General features: G+C 44.4%; 3 protein-coding genes across 7 annotated transcripts in view; all 3 read left to right on the top strand.

Annotated features, from left to right (window-relative positions):
* The window catches only part of mylkb (myosin light chain kinase b), a 19,769-nt gene extending 9,929 nt beyond the window's left edge, over positions 1–9,840 (top strand). Inside the window, exons 7-19 of the mRNA XM_034560923.1 lie at positions 1,206–1,396; positions 1,478–1,589; positions 1,926–1,958; positions 2,048–2,138; positions 2,222–2,425; positions 3,985–4,202; positions 4,853–4,976; positions 5,266–5,418; positions 5,541–5,664; positions 5,916–6,006; positions 6,135–6,263; positions 6,373–6,485; positions 7,459–9,840. Of these exons, the coding sequence (XP_034416814.1) occupies positions 1,206–1,396; positions 1,478–1,589; positions 1,926–1,958; positions 2,048–2,138; positions 2,222–2,425; positions 3,985–4,202; positions 4,853–4,976; positions 5,266–5,418; positions 5,541–5,664; positions 5,916–6,006; positions 6,135–6,263; positions 6,373–6,485; positions 7,459–7,596 (1,721 nt within the window). The 3' untranslated portion in view covers positions 7,597–9,840. The remainder of the gene's footprint in view (positions 1–1,205; positions 1,397–1,477; positions 1,590–1,925; positions 1,959–2,047; positions 2,139–2,221; positions 2,426–3,984; positions 4,203–4,852; positions 4,977–5,265; positions 5,419–5,540; positions 5,665–5,915; positions 6,007–6,134; positions 6,264–6,372; positions 6,486–7,458) is intronic.
* A 1,196-nt stretch (positions 9,841–11,036) lies between these two features.
* ube2g2 (ubiquitin-conjugating enzyme E2G 2 (UBC7 homolog, yeast)) lies at positions 11,037–17,712 on the top strand. 2 transcript variants are annotated; one of them, XM_034562173.1, is made up of 6 exons: positions 11,037–11,237; positions 12,493–12,528; positions 14,047–14,092; positions 14,973–15,091; positions 15,631–15,771; positions 16,453–17,712. In XM_034562173.1, the coding sequence occupies exons 1-6, from the start codon at positions 11,195–11,197 to the stop codon at positions 16,563–16,565; spliced, it is 498 nt and encodes a 165-aa protein (XP_034418064.1). In that variant the 5' UTR covers positions 11,037–11,194; the 3' UTR covers positions 16,566–17,712. The 2 variants fall into 2 exon arrangements, with proteins under 2 accessions (XP_034418064.1, XP_034418065.1); XM_034562174.1 differs by having other exon boundaries at positions 11,037–11,315.
* A 2,048-nt stretch (positions 17,713–19,760) lies between these two features.
* Positions 19,761–22,500, top strand: part of tspearb (thrombospondin-type laminin G domain and EAR repeats b) — a 21,531-nt gene continuing 18,791 nt past the window's right edge. For all 4 annotated transcript variants that reach the window (XM_034562545.1, XM_034562546.1, XM_034562543.1 and 1 more), the window contains exon 1: positions 19,761–20,088. The gene's annotated coding sequence lies outside the window, so the exon portion shown is untranslated. The remainder of the gene's footprint in view (positions 20,089–22,500) is intronic.

Below are 22,500 nucleotides of genomic sequence, written 5' to 3'. Positions count from 1 at the left end.
AACTGGTCCAGAACACTGGTTCTCAACTGGTCTGGCACTGGTTCTCAACTGGTCTGGGGCAGTGGTTCTCAACTGGTCTGGCACTGGTTCTCAAGTGGTCTGGGGCAGTGGTTCTCAACTGGTCTGGCACTGGTTCACAACTGGTCCAGAACACTGGTTCTCAACTGGTCTGGCACTGGTTCTCAACTGGTCTGGGGCACTGGTTCTCAACTGGTCTGGGGCAGTGGTTCTCAACTGGTCCAGGGCAGTGGTTATCAACTGGTCTGGCTGTGGTTTTCAACTGGTCTGGAGCACTCAGAGGGCTGTACAATCTGTACACATACGACATCCCTGTCCCAGGACCTCACATCGGATCAGGAACAACTCCCACGACCCAGACCTCCACAATCCATGAAACAGAAGGAGAAAGAGGGGGGGGGCATCAGAAGGGCCACGGCAGGAGGCAGGGCCACGGAGGCAGGGGGCAATGAGGCCAGGCCCTTGAGGCAGGAGGCACAAAGGAGGAGGCAGTTGCCATTGGGAAGGAGGCCAGGCCCAGTCCAGAGGCTGGTTGCAGGAAGCAGAGGCAAGGAGTCGGGAAGTAGAGTTAGTAAGGTGCAATGAAGAGACGTAAAGGAGAGAGAGAAGAGGAGAGAGGAGCTCAGTGTATCCTAAAACATCCCCCAGCAGCCTATAAGCCTATAGCAGCATATCAAGGGGCTGGACCAGGGCAAACCTGATTCAGCCCTAACTATAAGCACTATTAAAGAGGAAAGTCTTAAGTCTATTCTTGAATGAGGTGACTGTGTCTGCCTCCAGGACTGAAAGTGGAAGCTGGTTCCATAAAAGAGGAGCTTGATAACTGAAGGCTCTGGCTCCCATCCTACTTTTTAGGACTCTAGGAACCACAAGTAGCCCCGCATTTAGTGAGCGCAGCTCTCTAGTGGGGCAATATGGTACTACAAGCTCCTTAAGATATGATGGTGCATCACCAATCAAGGCTTTGTAGGTTTTTACAAAAAATTAAGGAGTGGATAGACGTCACTCCACTGCATAAAGAAATACCTTCAAAATAAAAGCACAGGATTTGTTTTGCCCAGGCCAAGGTGATAAATATGCCTTTCAGGGTTAGTTAATATGCCTTAAATTAGACTGGAATGATCTCTGCAGCCTTTAGGGGTCAGTGTGGTCCTCTGTCCTTTAATCCCCGTCCCTGGCCTCCACAGATAAACCCGACCCCCCAGCCAGGGTCCCTGCAGCCTCAGACATCCGGCGGGCCACTCTGACCCTGTCATGGTACGGGCCAACCTACGATGGAGGCAGCGCCGTGCAGTCCTACAACCTGGAGATCTGGGACTCGGTGGAGCCGCAGTGGAAGCTCCTGGTGTCCTGCAACAGCACCTCCTACAACGTGCAGGTGAGTTACGACCAGCCAGCTGTCAAGCCTCAGGTGGTTCACACATCCTGGACAAGAAATAACCTTTGAGTCCGTCTCCAGAACCTTCTTCCAGAGCGTCAGTATAAGTTTCGTGTCCGGGCCGAGAACATCTACGGAGTCGGAGAGCCGAGTGCCGAATCTGAGCCGGTGACTGTTGGCCTGGTGAATGATGGTGAGTGACCTACGACCCTGAGACCATGTGGACTCTAGTGGTCCAGTACAACGGAGCTACAACAAGCTCTACTGAACAATGAAACTAAAATGAAAATAAAATAAAAATGTGTTTTTCTTTCCAATGACAATTCAATATATATAACAGACTGGCAGAAGTCTTCTGGCTGTCAGCTATGATAGCCGACGTTAGCTAACATCAGCTATCATAGCCGACATTAGCTAACGTCAGCTATCATAGCCGACGTTAGCTAAACTTGACTAAACTTAACTAAACATAATTAGACAAACAAATTAACTAACTAAACTAACAGCTGCTGTTTGCTTTGTCTGGCAGATGAAGAGGCCGAGGCAGAGGAGGAGGATGAAGGTACGATGACTTGCTGGTAACAAGCCCCCCCCCCCCATCCTGCCCCCCCCTACTTCCCCCCTGCTGACCTCTGACTTCTGTGTTTGCAGACGTAGACAAGGAGCCGGACTACAGAGATGTCTCCATCAGGACGGACGTGAAGGTGAAGGAGCTGTACGACGTGGAGGAGCGGCTGGGAACGTAAGGCTCCGCCCACTGGCTCCTCACCCACAATGCACCTGTGGTTCAGTGTTTCTAAAAGCGCCGCCGTGTTTGCGTGATAGGGGGAAGTTCGGGCAGGTCTTCAAACTGGTGGAGAAGGCGACGAAGAAGGTGTGGGCGGGCAAGTTCATCAAAGCGTACTCGGCAAAGGATAAAGACAACGTCCGGCACGAGATCGGCATCATGAACAGCCTCCATCACCCCAAACTGGTGCAGTGCATCGACGCCTTCGAGGGGAAGTCCGACATCGTCATGGTGCTGGAGATGTGCGTTCAACGGTTTATCCTACTAGCTCTCTCTCCTCTTGGTCTCACAGCAAGAAGCAACCGGGTGTTTGGTCTCTTACAATGTCTCGTAGTCGCCTGCAGAAAAATGCTATCACGGAAATGCACACAGTGAAGCTAAGCTAACGTTAAAAACAGCAAACTATTCTTAACAATGTTAAAACAGAGGAAACTAAATGAAACAAAAAGGAGCTAACTTACGCTAGCTGTATTAATTAGCTTATCTTAGCATAATTCTTCGCTTAGATTATTAGTTTGTTCATCTTCATTGTTTCTATTGTAGAAATCTAACCGTGCAGCTGATTTCAGAGCAGTTTGAACTAAAAACACAAACCAGATGTTTTTGTTTCAAAGTCTAAAAATAATTTTCAGGCCAACTATGAGCGGAATGACAGCAGCTATTTCCTGTCTGCTAATTATAGAGCCGAGAGGGATGAACAGCTGTGAACGGTCTTTATCTGCAGAAATACGACGGCCTTCCAGAATAAAAACGTTTGTTCCTGTTAGAAACATTCTGAAGGAAGGAAGTCATTCAGACTCTTAGTTTGGTAGGGTCTCATAACCTTTTAATGACCGCCACTAGATGGATGTGGACTGGATTGATCCACATCATTTGGGTTCAGGATTCAGTTTTTATGGACCGGAGGAGCCGGGAATCGAATCACCAGCTTCTTCTGTATTTAGCTGCAGGTTGTTATTGTTTCTCAGCTGTGTGACGGTGTAGACGGTCTGATCAATATATCGGCTAAAGGGATAAAGAGACGCGTCTGAGTCGTATCGACCAATCACAGCGGAGCAAGACGCTTGACCCTGAATTGCTCCCGTAGCTGTGTTTACGGTGTATGAATTTAAGTCGCTTTGGATAGAGTAGTCCTATAGAACTGTCACAGAACAGATGGTTGTTGTAGTCCTATAGAACTGTCACAGAACAGATGGGTGTTGTAGTCCTATAGAACTGTCACAGAACAGATGGGTGTTGTAGTCCTATAGAACTGTCACAGAACAGATGGGTGTTGTAGTCCTATAGAACTGTCACAGAACAGATGGGTGTTGTAGTCCTATAGAACTATCACAGAACAGATGGTTGTTGTAGTCCTATAGAGCTATCACAGAACAGATGGGTGTTGTAGTCCTATAGAGCTATCACAGAACAGATGGGTGTTGTAGTCCTATAGAGCTATCACAGAACAGATGGTTGTTGTAGTCCTATAGAACTGTCACAGAACATATGGGTGTTGTAGTCCTATAGAACTGTCACAGAACAGATGGTTGTTGTAGTCCTATAGAACTGTCACAGAACAGATGGGTGTTGTAGTCCTATAGAACTGTCACAGAACAAATGGGTGTTGTAGTCCTATAGAGCTATCACAGAACAGATGGGTGTTGTAGTCCTATAGAGCTATCACAGAACAGATGGGTGTTGTAGTCCTATAGAACTGTCACAGAACAGATGGGTGTTGTAGTCCTATAGAACTATCACAGAACAGATGGGTGTTGTAGTCCTATAGAGCTATCACAGAACTGATGTGTCTCTGTCGTAGGATCTCTGGCGGCGAGCTGTTTGAGCGGATCATTGACGAGGACTTCGAGCTGACGGAGCGGGAGGTGATTAGATACATGCTGCAGATCATCGATGGAGTCAGCTTCATACACAAACAAGGCATCGTCCACCTCGACCTCAAACCCGAGAACATCATGTGTGTCAACAAGACCGGCGGCAAAATCAAACTCATCGACTTCGGCCTCGCCAGGCGACTAGGTGAAGTTTGACACCGAAAGTTTATTCATCCAGACTTCAGATATTATTGATGGATCTTAATAACTAAACCCTAAACTAATAAATGCCTTGCTAACACTATGATAACATAATGCTAACATAATGCTAAAACTATGCTTGCAACATCCTAAAACTACGTTTACATAATGCTAACACTATGTTTACATAATGCTAACACTATGTTTACACAATGCTAACATAATGCTAATACTATGCTAACATAATGCTAAAACTATGCTTACATAATCCTAAAACTATACTTACATACTTACATAATGCTATCACTATGTTCACATAATGCTAACACTATGCTTACATAATGCTAACACTATACTTACATAATGCTAGCTTAATGCTAACATAATGCTCACACTATGCTAATATTATGCTAACACTATGCTAACATTTTGCTAACACTTTGCTTATATAAAGCTAACACTATGCAAACATTATGCTAACACTATGCTAACATAATGCGAACATTATGCTAGTATCAATCCTCAACATACCAGAGCTCTGTTTGAGAAAACAACAGTGATAGCGTTAACAGTTAGCCTGAGATATCCTAAAATGGCCACCTCCGAGAATTATGGATTGTTTATTCTTTAATCAAACTCTTTTCTCTTCAACAGAAAACGCGGGAACTCTGAAGGTTTTGTTTGGGACTCCAGAGTTTGTGGCTCCAGAAGTGATCAACTATGAAGGCATCAGCTATCCCACCGACATGTGGAGTATAGGAGTCATCTGTTACATACTGTGAGTCTGTCTGTCATTAGCTTCAGTTAGCTTAGCTTCAGTTAGCTTAGCTTTATTTTGCAAGTATTTTTTATTGATTATCTTATTTCATTTGTCTAATTTATTAAAATGACTATCTTAACGTTGTTTCAAATGATCTTTGCTTCGTTTTATTTTATTTTATTATTTTGTCATTTTTATATTCCTTTTTTAAACGTTGGTATCCAAGTTAAATATTTAACTTTACTGGATCTCATTGTATCCAAAGTAGAATGTCTCTTCTGTTAACACGTTGTTGTTGACCTCTCAGGCTGAGCGGTCTGTCTCCCTTCATGGGCGACAACGACAACGAGACTCTGTCCAACGTCACCTCGGCCTCCTGGGACTTTGAGGACGAGGCCTTCGATGAGATCTCTGACACGGCGAAGGACTTCATCACCAACCTTCTGAAGAAAGACATGAAGTAGGGCAACTGTGATGAGACAGCTGTTTGATAGTCCTCTGTTTGTAGCCTCACTGTGTGTGTGTGTGTGTGTGTGTGTGTGTGTGTGTGTGTGTGTGCATGTGTGTGTGTGTGTGTGTCAGGGCTCGGCTCACCTGTGCTCGGTGTTATGAACACACCTGGCTGAAACAGGACACCACCACCATGAAGGCCAAGAAGCTCTCCAAGGAGAGGATGAAGAAGTACATTCTGAGGAGGAAATGGCAGGTAAACAACAACATGAGGACATGACTCAGCATTTTACAACACGAGGACAGAGACATGACTCAGATTTGACGCTAACTTTCTACATGTCACGTGTGCTTGCAGACGAACGTCTTTAGTGTCTTTACTCTTCTTCACGGCGTCATTAAGGATTATTACGACTCCGAGGACAGAAACATTTAACTGACCTTGACAAACCAAACAAACAGAAGAGAACGTAACAAAGATGGCCGTGGTTTCTTCTTCTATGGCAGAAAACGGGTAACGCAGTGCGAGCCATCGGCCGACTGTCGTCCATGGCGATGATGGCCGGAGTCAGCGCCAAGAAGGGCTCGCCGACAGAAGGTCCGCCCGCCGCACGAGATCCACGTTCTTCTGTTATAGACGTGTTATTACCCAGCGTTACAGCTGTGTGTGTGTGTGTGTGTGTGTGTGTGTGTGTGTGTGTGTGTGTGTGTGTGTGTGTGTTTCAGAGGACAACCAGTTCCTGGAGTGTTTGGAGTTCGAGCAGAAGTCGGACTGTAAACCTTCTTTCAGTTCGGTGATCAAAGACGTCGAGGTGGTCGAAGGCAGCGCAGCTCGCTTTGACTGCAAGATCGAAGGTACCGGACCCATTCTGATCCTCAATACTGGTTCTGATCGATCTTCGTCATCAATACTGGTTCTGATCGATCCTGATCATCTATACTGGTTCTGATTGATCCTCATCAGGTTTCCCTGACCCGGAGGTGGTTTGGTACAAAGACGAGCAGCCGATCAAAGAGACGCGACACTTTCAGATCGACTACGACGAGGAAGGAAACTGCAGTCTGGTCATTTCAGAGGTCAGAGGTCAACTCTCTATTCTTGATTATTCTGCTGCGAAACGTCCTTCTTCACCTCCTCTTTACTTCCTTCTTAATTCATCTTCACCTTCACTTCCTTGTTACTACCTATGCACCTCCTCTTCACGTCCTCCTTACTTTCTCTTCATCTCCTTTTCACTTTATCTTTATCTCCTCTTTACTTCCTTCTTAAGTCCTCTTCACCTCCTCTTCACGTCCTCCTTACTTTCTCTTCATCTCCTTTTCACTTTATCTTTATCTCCTCTTTACTTCCTTCTTAAGTCCTCTTCACCTCCTCTTCACTTCCTCCTTACTTTCTCTTCATCTCCTTTTCACTTCCTCTTTATCTCCTCTTCACTTCCTCTTCACCTTCTTTTCACTTTCTCTTTACCTCCTCCTCCCTTCCTCTTCACTTCCTCTTCAGTTCCTCCTCATCTACTTTCATCTCCTTTTCACTTCCTCTTCACATCCTCTTCACTTCCTTGTTACTACCTATGCACCTCCTCTTCACGTCCTCCTTACTTCCTCTTCACCTCCTTCTCACTTCCTCTTCACTTCCTCCTCACTTCCTCTTCACCTCCTCTTCACTTCCTCCTTTCTTCCTCTTCATATCCTCTTCATCTACTCTTCACCTCCGTTTCACTTCCTCTTCACCTCTTCTTCACCCCCTCATCCCTTCCTCTTCACTTCCTCCTTTCTTCCTCTTCATATCCTCTTCATCTACTCTTCACCTCCGTTTCACTTCCTCTTCACCTCTTCTTCACCCCCTCATCCCTTCCTCTTCACTTCCTCCTTATCTGCTATTCATCTCCTTTTGATTTCCTCTCCACTTCCTTCTTACTTCCCCTTCCCCTCCTCCTCACTTCCTCTTCATCTCCTCCTCAACTCCTCTTCACCACCTCTTTTCTTCCTTCTTTTCTCGTCTTGACCTCATCTTCACTTCCTCTTCACCTCCTCCTCACCTCCTCTGCAGGTGTCGGGTGACGACGATGCCAAGTACACGGTGAAGGCGGTCAACAGTCTGGGGGAAGCGACCTGCACCGCCGAGCTGCTGGTGGAGGTGATGGCCGGAGAGGAAGAGGAGGAGGAAGAGGAGGAAGAGGAAGAATAGAGCATGTGTTGGTCTGGACTCCCACAGGAGGAGGAGGAGGAGGAGGTGCTGCTCCTCTTCAGACCTTAGCAGGAAACAAAAAACAGGTTGGGATTGGAGGAGGAGGTGGGCGGGGTTTCCTCACCTGCATCATGCTTTGTGCTAAACCCCGTCCACCTGAAACCTGGAGAACAGAAGCCCCGCCCCCCTCAGCTTAGCCTCCAATCATTGGTGGGTTTCCTCACATTTCATTGGTCTTCTGTCTGTTTACATCACATTAAAATAAGAACTTACAATAAAGATAAACTAATAAACGTTTTAGAGGGAACACATCGATGATGCGCTGCTAGCTGCTCCCAGTGCCCATCACCAAAGGCTCATGGGAGCTGTAGTTCTTCGGGGCGCGGGCCTTTGGCGCTCTGTAAAACCAAACCATGCTGAACGTAGCGCATGTACACCTGCTCCCTGTGGGAGGCCAGGGGAGGAAGACGATGGTACAATGAAGGCCGGGAGGAACATAGCTTTACATTCACAGAGTCAAGTCACCTGATGTCTCCCTGTGGCAGGAGACGAAGGTCGTAATGACTACAAACAACAAGGCAGACGGTGGTGTTAGCGTGGTGTTAGCGCTGCGGCTAACGGTGTGGCAGAGGCTCAAAGACGAGATTGGAACGTAGCTGTATATTAACCCTCACTAGAACTCATATTTCTGATAGACGGCTAACTAATGTTTGTTAGCTAACATCAGCCTTAACATGTTAGCTCAGTAGCTAACAAACATTAGCTTATTAGCAGTAGATGTTTAGGCTTTCAAGATTTATTGAAACAGATTGAACCACCAGAATACAATTTGTTCACAATGTGTGAAAAAAATAGTTAGCATGTTAGCTAACGTCGGCGTAGTGACGTTAGCTAACGTTTATAACGTATGTTAGCACACCTCGTTTTCCTTCTCGTTTCTGAATCTTTTTATTTACAAAGTGTTTTATTCTTGCGATAGTTCGTGACACAAGAACACCACGCAGAAGGTTTACGTCGCCACACGGGGCTTCTGGGTAATGAAGTCTTCCAAGTCAAGGGATCGCCACTGAGCTGCTAAAAACCAAGTGCCTTAATCGTCCCGTGACCGGACTCTGTGATTGTGAGGCTGAGATATAAGTTATATAACAATAATCCATGTTTTATTCTATAATCTTTGCATCTGATGTGTTCAGCTAAGAAAAGTTGAACGTGTCTGTTTGTTTCTTCTGAATGAGCACTTTTCTTATCTTGTTTGTATTTTTGAGTTTTACTCTGAAAACCTCTTCCAGCTGACGTGAACTTGTGTCGTTGGCCTTAAAGCAACACGCGACACTTTCCATGACGTCTGGAGGATTTTCTACGATCACATTTGAGACGTTCGGCTGCCTTTAAAACACGTTTGTTAGCACGTCGTTAGCGTGGCGTTAGCACGTCGTTGGCACTCCGTCCTTCTGGTCAAACCAAAACACCACGACTAAATATTCAGGAATACTGCGTGGTACAACTCTTATCTCTTTATCGACGTTCAGGAAAAGAAACGTATTTAAAAACTTGGACCTCAAAATTAAGAAATCTGTATTTTGTAAATTAGATGTGGATTTCATTATTTTAAGGTCCAGTGTTTCTCATTTTACAATTTTGAGGAAATCTCTAAAAGATTTAATCTCAAATAATTTTGGTAACTATTTTTACTACTTCTGCAAATATTACAAAGTGAGTAAATATCACAAACACTTGAAGACGAAACCTGAAGTTTATTTAACTGTCTCTGTGATGAGAAAACAACGTTACACTCCCAAGCAGCTCCCGGTGACCTCTGACCCCTCGGCTCTTTTCTTTTCCACATTCCAGCTCTCTGTTTGTGATTTGAAACATTTATTTAAAGGTTTTCAACCAAAGAAACGTCTCTAATAATTCACAGGTGTGTTTGTGTGATCATCCGATGCTGAGACCTTACCTGGTCCTGTGTGTGTGTTTGGTGGTTGTGTGTTTTAAGAATGTTTTATTTTTAGACTTATTTAATGCACAGATTCATAATTCTGATCTTCTCGCCAGCACTTGACTCGTCACCGTTGTTACAACCGAACCGAGCGGCGGACTCGCTCCTCCACGGGTTTGTTTGCTATTAGATGTATGTAGATTATATTTCTCTAATTTTTATAAATATATATCGGTTTGATGACTGCAGATGACATGTATAAGAACACTACAACTGTAGTTACAGAAAATAAATAAATCTATCACAAAACCATCCGCCGTGTCGTGAGATGTTTCACCGTGAAGAAGCTGTTGAGAGTACGACACGCGGGAAATACTCCAGTAAGATAAGATAAGATAAAATAATCCTTTATTAGCCGCGGGTTCGATTCCCGGTCGGAGCGGTCCTTCTGTGTGGAGTTTGCATGTTCTCCCCGTGGCAGCGTGGGTTCTCTCCGGGCTCTCCGGCTTCCTCCCACAGTCCAAAGACATGCTGCAGGTTAATTGATCTCTAAATGTCCCATAGGTGTGAATGTGAGAGTGAATGGTTGTATGTCCCTACATGTGCCCTCGATGGACTGGCGGCCTGTCCAGGGTGTCCCCTGCCTTCGCCCTATGTCAGCTGGGATAGGCTCCAGCGCCCCGCGACCCTAATGAGGATAAGCGGTATTGAAAATGGATGGATGGATGGATGGATGGATAGTCCCTCAGTGGGGAAATTACAGGATTACGGCAGCATTGCTCACAGTAATAAGTAAAAAACAGTAAACAGAAATAAGATAAGAGTAAAAACCCGGTCCGGTGGGACTTCAAAAGTACTAGTAAAGGTCCTGCATTCAAGAACAGGCTGCAGTAAAAGTTCATACATTTAAAGGTATTGATTGATCAGTAAAATGTTTCTGGATTAATATCCCTGCTGCAGGAATGTGTATGTTGTAAACATTCATCGTCATCACATAAAGGAACACTTCATCCTTCAGTTTATCATCTTTTTTCTTGGTGTTTTAATCTGGGTCTCTTCATGAACTACTCCGTCAGCTTCGACTACGAGCTGCTGCATCTGCATATGGTCATATATAATATAATATAATATTTAGTTTATACCATTATTACGAATTATGACCAGTAGTATATTTTTTATTTTAGCAAATATTTGTAATATTCATATAGACAAAATAATATGTATAAATTAATATAAGTAAAGTTCAACATTGAGTTGAATAATACTGTGTTAATTAATGTGATAATAAACTCTGAATATGTATTTTAATATTATTGATAACAATAATATGTATTTATATATAGACATACATGAATATAAAGTGAATACAACTTATATCATTAAGTGTTTCAATGAAGATATCCAATTTTTAACTTATATATTATAATTATAAAAGGAGTAGTCGCGATCGTTCGCCACCAGAGGGCGCAGTCAGCGGATACTTTCACTCAAACAACATGAAACGCGCATGCGCATTAGCTGTGGCGTCAGATTCGTGGCGGAGTGGAGGAAAAAAAAGCAGTAAAACTCGGAGGAGACTTCTTCTTCCGTTGTCCCCGATAGCCTTCGTCCTCTCCTGCGGCCCCGGTAGACTCCTTGTCCCGTCCCCGGTAGAGCGCGATGGCCGGCACCGCGCTGAAGAGGCTCATGGCGGAGTATAAACGTGAGTGGTCCCGCTGCACCAGACTCCATTCAGGAAGCTCACGCACTTCAACGCAGAGCGAAGCTTTTGATTAAAAAGGTGAACTGCGACTTTAATTCAGGTCGGTTCAAACCGCCGCGACGATATATAACAGTTTTAATCTGTTGAGGAGATCGATGCTGCCTAAAGAACACTTTGACACGAACAGTCACGTGACGATGTTTGTTGATGACGTCATCAGAGAGCTATATAGAGCTAGTTATGGCTGCTACTTTAGCTAGGAGCTAGTGTCTGTGAGCTCCCAGCTAGTGTCTGTGAGCAAGTGTTTGTGAGCTAGTGTTTGTTAGCTCCCTGCTAATGTATGTGAGCTAGTGTCTGTGAGCTAGTGTTTGTTAGCTAGTGTCTGTGAGCTCCCAGCTAGTGTCTGTGAGCTAGTGTCTGTGAGCTCCCAGCTAATGTCTGTGAGCTAGTGTCTGTGAGCTCCCAACTAGTGTCTGAGCTAGTGTATGTGAGCTCCTAGCTAATGTCTGTGAGCTCCCAGCTAATGTCTGTGAGCTAGTGTCTGTGAGCTCCCAGCTAATGTCTGTGAGCTAATGTCTGAGCTCCCAGCTAATGTATGTGAGCTCCCAGCTAGTGTATGTGAGCTCCCAGCTAATGTCTGTGAGCTAGTGTCTGTGAGCTCCCAGCTAATGTCTGTGAGCTAATGTCTGTGAGCTAGTGTCTGTGAGCTCCCAGCTAATGCCTGTGAGCTAGTGTCTGTGAGCTAGTGTCTGTGAGCTCCCAGCTAATGCCTGTGAGCTAGTGTCTGTGAGCTAGTGTCTGTGAGCTCCCAGCTAATGCCTGTGCTAGTGTATGTGAGCTCCCAGCTAATGTCACCAGCTCACAGACACTGGTTAACAAACATTAGCTCACAGACACTGGTTAACAAACATTAGCTCACAGACACTGGTTAACAAACATTAGCTCACAGACACTAGCTCGGAGCACACAGCTAAACGTAGCAGCCATAATTAGCTCTCTCTGATGACGTCATCAACAAACATCGTCACGTGACCGTTCAAGTATTCTTTAAGCAGCATCATCTCCTCAACGGACACTGGCTCACAGACGTTAGCTAACAAACAGCTAATGTCTGTGAGCTAGCAGTCATTGGACTGTTGGCTCAGTGTTTGTTAGCTGGTGTTTACACAACAGAGACTGAACACAACAACACAAACACTGTTTACAGAGGTCACAGTAGGCTGACGGCATGCTAACCTGTGTGTTTGTCTTCCAGAGCTCACCCTGAACCCACCTGAGGGGATCGTAGCAGGTGAGACCTGCGATGACATGTTTGAGGAGTTCTATGAAGAAAACATCACATTTTAAAGAGTTTCACTTTTATTTCACTCAACAACAGTTATGAAATATTGAACTCATCTTTACGATTATAAACTGTTGTTGAGTCCCTATTTGGGTCTCTTTTTGGCCGTAGTGGAAGAAGTACTCAGATATTGTACTTGTATTATGTAAAAATACTAGATTTAGAAATACCTTTACAAATGGTAGTACTGCGTTCCAAACTTAATTCAAGTACAAAAGTATTAAGTAACTAAAGTTATTAAGTTAATGTAGTAGAGTAAAATGTACTCTGAGATGCAATGGAGGATAAGTATACAGTAGCAGAACAGTACAATGAAAATACTCAAGTAAAGTACAACTACTTAATATTGTACAAGTTACTGTGAGGAGCTTTAACTCTGTTGATTCTGGCGCCCCCTGTGGACTAAAGTGGTAGTGTTGGTTCTGGCGCCCCCTGTGGACTAAAGTGGTAGTGTTGGTTCTGGTGCCCCCTGTGGACTAAAGTGTTGGTTCTGGCGCCCCCTGTGGACTAAAGTGGTAGTGTTGGTTCTGGCGCCCCCTGTGGACTAAAGTGGTAGTGTTGGTTCTGGTGCCCCCTGTGGACTAAAGTGTTGGTTCTGGCGCCCCCTGTGGACTAAAGTGGTAGTGTTGGTTCTGGCGCCCCCTGTGGACTAAAGTGGTAGTGTTGGTTCTGGTGCCCCCTGTGGACTAAAGTGGTAGTGTTGGTTCTGGTGCCCCCTGTGGACTAAAGTGTTGGTTCTGGCGCCCCCTGTGGACTAAAGTGGTAGTGTTGGTTCTGGCGCCCCCTGTGGACTAAAGTGGTAGTGTTGGTTCTGGCGCCCCCTGTGGACTAAAGTGGTAGTGTTGGTTCTGGCGCCCCCCTGTGGACTAAAGTGGTAGTGTTGGTTCTGGTGCCCCCTGTGGACTAAAGTGGTAGTGTTGGTTCTGGGGCCCCCTGTGGACTAAAGTGGTAGTGATGGTTCTGGTGCCCCCTGTGGACTAAAGTGGTAGTGTTGGTTCTGGGGCCCCCTGTGGACTAAAGTGGTAGTGATGGTTCTGGTGCCCCCTGTGGACTAAAGTGGTAGTGTTGGTTCTGGCGCCCCCTGTGGACTAAAGTGGTAGTGTTGGTTCTGGGGCCCCCTGTGGACTAAAGTGGTAGTGTTGGTTCTGGGGCCCCCTGTGGACTAAAGTGGTAGTGTTGGTTCTGGGGCCCCCTGTGGACTAAAGTGGTAGTGTTGGTTCTGGGGCCCCCTGTGGACTAAAGTGGTGGTGTTGGTTCTGGGGCCCCCTGTGGACTAAAGTGGTAGTGTCTCTGAGCACCAGCAGCATGGTGTCCCAGAGGTAAAGGTTCCTCAGTCACTTTAAGTACTTCTTGAGTAAACGTGCTGGTGTTGTTTAAGCTTTACATATTTAGGGTTTTGTATTGTTCCAGGTGAATGAAATGAACCGCAAAAAGCTTCTCACGCAGTGAACCTGTTTGTTTCTGCAGGTCCAGCCAATGAGGAGAACTTCTTTGAGTGGGAGGCGCTCATCATGTGAGTACAGATTCACCTGGTCGCCATGGAAACACCTATGATCAAAGAGAATTGTGTAACTGAATCACCAGAATCCCTGTGGAGCACAGGGTGAACTTTAAACTGGACCAGCAGGGGGCGATGCTCCCTCACAGACCAGCAGGGGGCACTGCTCCCTCACAGACCAGCAGGGGGCGCTGCTCCCTCACAGACCAGCAGGGGGCGCTGCTCCCTCACAGACCAGCAGGGGGCGCTTGTGGAAAGTCAGTTGTAGATTATTGACGAGCAACGAGTTCATTAATCTCAAATGAATTATAGATATTTTATTAATCTCAATTTAGAGAACCTGTAGAACCCAAAGGACTGTTGAAACCTTTGTTCCTTGAAGGACCCTTAAAACCCAAAGGACTGAGAGCCACTGGAACCTCCTCTGTTTTCCTAAAGAACCAGAGGGGTGTGAACTCGGCTTCAGGCTTCAGTTGAACCTGCGGCTCATTCAGTCCAGCAGTGTGACGTCATCGACTCAACATCCCATAATTACCTGAGACGGCACTCGGGTGAAGCTCCCGTCAGACTCTCCTAGGAACCCAACGGCTCCTAAAGGACGGCTACATTCTCGATACACATAGATCTATGACCTGCCAAAGGAACCTCCTTTTTGACCACAAAACCATGTAAAAGACCTCTAGAACCTCTGTGGGACCGATGAAACCACTGAAAGGAACCCTAGATCCTTACAAAGGATCCTTAGAACCTCCTAAAGGTAGACTAGAACTATCTAAAGAGCTACTAGAGCCTCCGATATGCTGTGTATTAAGGTTTTGTTTCTCTCCTGAAGAACAGTTCTGTACTGGACATAAAGAACCTCACAGGGTTCTAACCCGGTTCTCTTGTGTTTCAGGGGTCCTCAGGATACCTGTTTCGAAGGAGGCGTGTTTCCAGCCGTGCTCAGTTTCCCGTCTGATTATCCTCTCAGTCCTCCGAAGATGAGGTTCACCTGCGACATGTTCCACCCCAACAGTAAGTGGTCATGTGACGTTGAACCTGTTAGCACGGCGCTAGCACGACGCTAGCATGCTGTCATTAGCACTGATTACTGGACTGCAGCGATGATGTCACCGTCTGAGCACGCTCCGTCCTGATTAGAGGACTGGACCCTCGGCGGTGCCCCGTCATCATCATCATCATCATCATCATCATCACAGACACCACTGTGGCCCTCAGCTGATCCTCCAACAAACAGCAGCAGATAAAGAAGAAAACAGAGCGGAGCTGCAGGCGCTCAAACTGTCTGAAAGAACCGACACTTTAATGTAATACTTTATATTTCAAGAATCACATGCGTGGTTGACTCCTGCAGCAGCTGTTAGAACCTGCAGCTGTCAGGCGGCACAGAGTACCTCCATGATGACGCTGATCGCAGCCCGATAACAGCAGATCCACGGATAAGATCCTTCATCCTAAAAGGAACCTCACTAAACTACAGACCGAAATGAAAACAAGATAAACAGACGTCCCCCACTTCCTGCTCTGATACTAACCACTCCCTCCTCCCGTAGTCTATCCGGACGGCCGGGTGTGCATCTCCATCCTCCACGCTCCAGGTGACGACCCCATGGGCTACGAGAGCAGCGCCGAGCGGTGGAGCCCAGTCCAGAGTGTGGAGAAGATCCTGCTGTCTGTAGTCAGCATGCTAGCAGGTACAGTTACCCATCATGCTTCACTTCATTCAGCATGCTAGCAGGTACAATTACCCATCATGCTTCACTTCATTCAGCATGCTAGCAGGTACAGTTACCCATCATGCTTCACTTCATTCAGCATGCTAGCAGGTACAATTACCCATCATGCTTCACTTCATTCAGCATGCTAGCAGGTACAATTACCCATAATGCTTCACTTCATTCAGCATGCTAGCAGGTACAATTACCCATCATGCTTCACTTCATTCAGCATGTTAGCAGGTACAATTACCCATCATGCTTCACTTCATTCAGCATGCTAGCAGGTACAATTACCCATAATGCTTCACTTCATTCAGCATGCTAGCAGGTACAGTTACCCATCATGCTTCACTTCATTCAGCATGCTAGCAGGTACAATTACCCATCATGCTTCACTTCATTCAGCATTCTAGCAGGTACCATTACCCATCATGCTTCACTTCATTCAGCATGCTAGCAGGTACAGTTACCCATCATGCTTCACTTCATTCAGCATGCTAGCAGGTACAATTACCCATCATGCTTCACTTCATTAGACATAGAGCTTGACTAATGCCTGTTTCCTTGTGTCCTCCCTTATGTCCTTTTGCTTCCTCTCCTGGCTTCCTCTCCTGGCTTCCTCTCCTTGCTTCCTCTCCTTGCTTCCCCTCCTCTCAGAGCCAAATGATGAGAGTGGAGCGAACGTGGACGCCTCTAAGATGTGGCGTGAGGACCGGGAGCAGTTCTACAAACTGGCCCAGAACGTGGTCCGTAAGTCTCTGGGTCTTTAGAGCCGCCGCTCGGTGTCGGTGCTTCAGGAACACTCGATGAACGCCACCACGAAAGCAATCGAACACGCGGAGACGGATCAATACGCCGATGGACGGACTTCACTGGCGTTTGGATCAATGCAGAACCCAAACGTTACATAACTTCAAATTTAATAAAAGTCGACGGAAGAAGAAGAAAACCATTCTCACGGTGACATCATCAGACCTGTGGGGGCCGGCGGCAGCTTCTTTATTATTATTGTGTCACAACAAACACTGATGACAAACATTTGGGTAATTTAACACCAATCGATAGAAATAGAATATTAGAAATACCAATAGAGAATAACAAGCTGTAAAGATGGTTTTGAAAGTCTTGTAGGGAAGGAAGTCAGCTAGGTGAAGGAGGACCCTTTCACAATAAAGGTTTATAACAGAGTTCAGAGAAGATGCGTTCAGTGTTTTTACTGATTTAACATGTTTTCATTTCAGAATAAACTACAGAACCATGAAGGAACCAATCAGGGCTTTGAAGGAACCTTTCATGTGAAAAGAACCTACACCAGCATGTCATCAGCACTGGGAGTAGATGGACTCTCAGTACTGGGAGTAGATGGACTCTCAGTACTGGGAGTAGATGGACTCTCAGTACTGGGAGTAGATGGACTCTCAGCACTGGGAGTAGATGGACTCTCAGTACTGGGAGTAGATGGACTCTCAGTACTGGGAGTAGATGGACTCTCAGTACTGGGAGTAGATGGACTCTCAGCACTGGGAGTAGATGGACTCTCAGCACTGGGAGTAGATGGACTCTCAGCACTGGGAGTAGATGGACTCTCAGTACTGGGAGTAGATGGATAATAATACTAACGATGTAGAGAATCGATGGTTTCCTGCTGCTGTCGGTGTGATGGGCCTCAGCTGGTTTTATTCTGTGGTGATGAAGGTGATAATGATGGTGGTGGTGATCAGGAGCTCCTTCAGCTTCTCTCAGTTGGACTTAATGCACTTTATCTGAAGGACGATTGTCTGGTTCAGAGGAGCTCCGGCTGCTTTAAGCTTGTTTTTAAGAGGTGCTGGATGTGTCCGTCTGCTTTTAAAGGTACAAACCGCAGTTTCTTTTAATTTGTCTTTTACTTTGAAAGAATAAACAGTACACAGTCTCTGATTATCACTTATTGATCTCTTTATTGTGGACATAACGACCCGAACTCAACCAGGAAGAGTACTACGAGGTCGCCAGGAAGAAGTATTCTTTACTGTAGTAAAGGTACTAATACAACATTCTAGAAACCACCATTGGCAGTAAAAGTACTAATACAACATTCTAGAAACCACCATTGGCAGTAAAAGTACTAATACAACGATCTAGAAACCACCATTGGCAGTAAAAGTACTAATACAACGATCTAGAAACCACCATTGGCAGTAAAAGTACTAATACAACGATCTAGAAACCACCATTGGCAGTAAAAGTACTAATACAACGATCTAGAAACCACCATTGGCAGTAAAAGTACTAATACAACGATCTAGAAACCACCATTGGCAGTAAAAGTACTAATACAACGATCTAGAAACCACCATTGGCAGTAAAAGTACTAATACAACGATCTAGAAACCACCATTGGCAGTAAAAGTACTAATACAACGATCTAGAAACCACCATTGGCAGTAAAAGTACTAATACAACATTCTAGAAACTACCATTGGCAGTAAAAGTACTAATACAACGATCTAGAAACTACCATTGGCAGTAAAAGTACTAATACAACGATCTAAAAACTACCATTGGCAGTAAAAGTACTAATACAACATTCTAGAAACCACCATTGGCAGTAAAAGTACTAATACAACGATCTAAAAACTACCATTGGCAGTAAAAGTACTAATACAACATTCTAGAAACTACCATTGGCAGTAAAAGTACTAATACAACATTCTAGAAACTACCATTGGCAGTAAAAGTACTAATACAACAATCTAAAAACTACCATTGGCAGTAAAAGTACTAATACAACAATCTAGAAACTACCATTGGCAGTAAAGGTACTAATACAACAATCTAAAAACTACCATTGGCAGTAAAGGTACTAATACAACAATCTAGAAACTACCATTGGCAGTAAAAGTACTAAGACAACAATCTAAAAACTACCATTGGCAGTAAAAGTACTAATACAACAATCTAGAAACTACCATTGGCAGTAAAAGTACTAATACAACAATCTAAAAACTACCATTGGCAGTAAAAGTACTAATACAACAATCTAGAAACTACCATTGGCAGTAAAGGTACTAATACAACAATCTAAAAACTACCATTGGCAGTAAAAGTACTAATACAACAATCTAGAAACTACCATTGGCAGTAAAGGTACTAATACAACAATCTAAAAACTACCATTGGCAGTAAAGGTACTAATACAACAATCTAGAAACCACCATTGGCAGTAAAAGTACTAAGACAACAATCTAAAAACTACCATTGGCAGTAAAGGTACTAATACAACAATCTAGAAACTACCATTGGCAGTAAAAGTACTAAGACAACAATCTTAAAAGTCCTATAAAAGGTTCACTGTCTCTTGATTATTATTCGCACCTCTACAGCTGAGGCTCATGGGTAATGTAGTATCCAGAGATATCTCAGCAGCTTGAATACTTCACGTGTGTGTGTGTGTGTGTGTGTGTGTGTGTGTGTGTGTGTGTGTGTGTGTGTGTGTGTGCTTCCTGCCTCGACTTGCCTCCAACAAAAACACCATAAAAGAACAAACACAGACGGGCCATTAGTGAGTGTGTTTACACAGATACTGTTATTACCTGTGTGTGTGTGTGTGTGTGTGTGTGTGTGAGTGAGACAGAGACACACATCAGCTCCTGTATTAAAATAGAGGTTGTTATTATTATCTGAAACTAAACATAAAGAATATTTAGTGTTATGAATGCAATAAAGACGACAGGTCGTCGGGTCACCAGCAGGTGGCACTGTGCTTCCTGAGGAGTCTGTTGATTGGACACTGAACCGATCCAGGAATCAGTCAACAAATTCCTTTTGTTGACGAAATTACATCAAAACCACAACAAAGATCCCCCCCCTCCTCCCACACACACACACACACACACACACACACACACTGTCCTTAACTCCTCCCACTCCGCTATATTTAAATGTGACCCTGCAGCAGGTGAACCGTCTCTCTCCTCAGAGTCTCACCTGAAGCTGATCGTCAGTCTGCAGCAGCTGCAGCAGAAGGAGGACGTCTTCATCTTCATCTTCATCACCCCTGGAGGACGTGTTCTGGTTTCATCTGTTTGAGGAGTTGATTGAATCAGATTCTTACTGGATGAAGAAGTTTCGTTGTTATTATTATTATTATTATTATTATATTCGGGGAATAGAAGGACGAGTAAAAAAAGAAGGGACGACTTCTGGTTTGGTCCAGGAAGTTTTAGGACATGGTCCAGAAGACGTCCTCCACAGGACCCCTAACTGATCCAGGATCAGATCAGCCGGCTGGATGACCTTTGACCTCTAAACCAGGTTTGATTCTTCATTTGAACAAAAGCAGATTCTGGTGAAACCTTCAGGGTCCAAGTGTCTTTCTAGTCCTGGACCTTTATTTAAACTCATCCTGAGGACACTTATTGATCCGATCACCACCTGATCCATTGATTTCAGATTTGATTGATTCCTGCTGTCCTCATACCTGAACCTGAGTCAGGGACCAGGGCCCTATTTCTCGTACGTGGCTCAACTAAGTCGATCAAATGTTCTATTAGCCAGCTAAAAGATGATTGACATCAGGCTATCCTGGTTTCTCAAAGGCTGAGCCGCCCTCAAACCATCTCGTTAATTTGAACCAGACTTCAGTAATCAGGATAGTTGAACCAGACTTCAGTCACAGGATAGTTGAACCAGACTTCAGTAATCAGGATAGTTGAACCAGACTTCAGTACTCAGGATAGTTGAACCAGACTTCAGTCATCAGGATAGTTGAACCAGACTTCAGTAATCAGAATAGTTTAACCAGACTTCAGTACTCAGGATAGTTGAACCAGACTTCAGTCACAGGATAGTTGAACCAGACATCAGTCATCAGGATAGTTGAACCAGACTTCAGTAATCAGAATAGTTGAACCAGACTTCAGTAATCAGAATAGTTTAACCAGACTTCAGTAATCAGGATAGTTGAACCAGACTTCAGTCACAGGATAGTTGAACCAGACATCAGTCATCAGGATAGTTGAACCAGACTTCAGTAATCAGGATAGTTGAACCAGACTTCAGTAATCAGGATAGTTGAACCAGACATCAGTCATCAGGATAGTTGAACCAGACTTCAGTAATCAGGATAGTTGAACCAGACTTCAGTACTCAGGATAGTTGAACCAGACTTCAGTCACAGGATAGTTGAACCAGACTTCAGTAATCAGGATAGTTGAACCAGACTTCAGTAATCAGGATAGTTGAACCAGACTTCAGTCACAGGATAGTTGAACCAGACATCAGTCATCAGGATAGTTGAACCAGACTTCAGTAATCAGGATAGTTGAACCAGACTTCAGTCATCAGGATAGTTGAACCAGACTTCAGTAATCAGGATAGTTGAACCAGACTTCAGTACTCAGGATAGTTGAACCAGACTTCAGTCATCAGGATAGTTGAACCAGACATCAGTCATCAGGATAGTTGAACCAGACTTCAGTAATCAGGATAGTTGAACCAGACTTGAGTAATCAGGATAGTTGAACCAGACTTCAGTAATCAGGATAATTGAACCAGACTTCAGTCATCAGGATAGTTGAACCAGACTTCAGTCATCAGGATAGTTGAACCAGACTTCAGTAATCAGGATAGTTGAACCAGACTTCAGTACTCAGGATAGTTGAACCAGACTTCAGTCATCAGGATAGTTGAACCAGACTTCAGTCATCAGGATAGTTGAACCAGACTTCAGTAATCAGGATAGTTGAACCAGACTTCAGTACTCAGGATAGTTGAACCAGACTTCAGTCATCAGGATAGTTGAACCAGACTTCAGTAATCAGGATAGTTGAACCAGACTTCAGTCATCAGGATAGTTGAACCAGACTTCAGTCATCAGGATAGTTGCGCGTGCCCGTCCGACTTCAAAAGGTTGAAGCGTCGATAACTGAAAACATGATTTTACTCAAAGAGCCTCTTTGTTCTCCTCTGAGGAGCAGGAGATGATCATGAACGCATTTGAGGAATTCCAGACCATAATCATGGGAAAATCTAATCAATTCATTCACTTCACTCGCGCTTGAGGGAGGGGGGGGGGGGGCGTGGCTTATCTCCATGGAAACATGTATAACTTCCGCCATCCACCATGGAACAAATAACCACTATTTCTGCTTTATACTTGTTGTGGACATCCCACAAATGTCTGAACATCTAATGCTCTCGTGTTTGGGTTCATAACGTTAATATCATATATATATATATATATATATATATATATATATATATATATATATATATATATATATATATATATATATATATATATATATATATACACATAACATCACCCTTGGCTCACACAGCTTGGTGACTTTCACCGACTATACGTCTAGATAAGTGGATGAACATCTTCTTTATTCACAAATCACATCTATTCGTCTGTGCATTGACTTTCATGAATCTACTCTCAACGCAGCATCAGTGTTGGGAAAATGTATCGGCTCATTTTAAGAGCCTCATTCTTTAAATGTGCCTGCTGGCAGTCGGCGTAATGGCATGCATCATCCAATGAGATGTAAAGTAACTATCTCATATCTTTCAGAACAAGTAGATAATATATAAGTATATATTCATGTATGTGGAGATGAACATATAGAACTGTTATTGAATTTACTCGGACATGGCCAGAGAACGTAATTAACTCATCCATGAGTTCCACCAAAACCACGATGTTCTGCATCGCCGACA

The sequence above is a fragment of the Cyclopterus lumpus genome, chromosome 21 (genome assembly GCF_009769545.1).
Source record: "Cyclopterus lumpus isolate fCycLum1 chromosome 21, fCycLum1.pri, whole genome shotgun sequence".
NCBI lineage: Eukaryota > Metazoa > Chordata > Actinopteri > Perciformes > Cyclopteridae > Cyclopterus > Cyclopterus lumpus.
This window is presented reverse-complemented; position numbering and strand designations above follow the sequence as displayed.

What these genes read in the sequence shown, in the direction of transcription:
- ube2g2 (XM_034562173.1), top strand. Translation starts at nt 11,195, where the DNA reads ATGGCCGGCACCGCGCTGAAGAGGCTCATGGCGGAGTATAAAC. An exon ending in GCTCATGGCGGAGTATAAAC is followed by an intron (nt 11,238 to 12,492) that starts GTGAGTGGTCCC and finishes TTTGTCTTCCAG; the next exon opens with AGCTCACCCTGAACCCACCT. An exon ending in CGACATGTTCCACCCCAACA is followed by an intron (nt 15,092 to 15,630) that starts GTAAGTGGTCAT and finishes CTCCTCCCGTAG; the next exon opens with TCTATCCGGACGGCCGGGTG.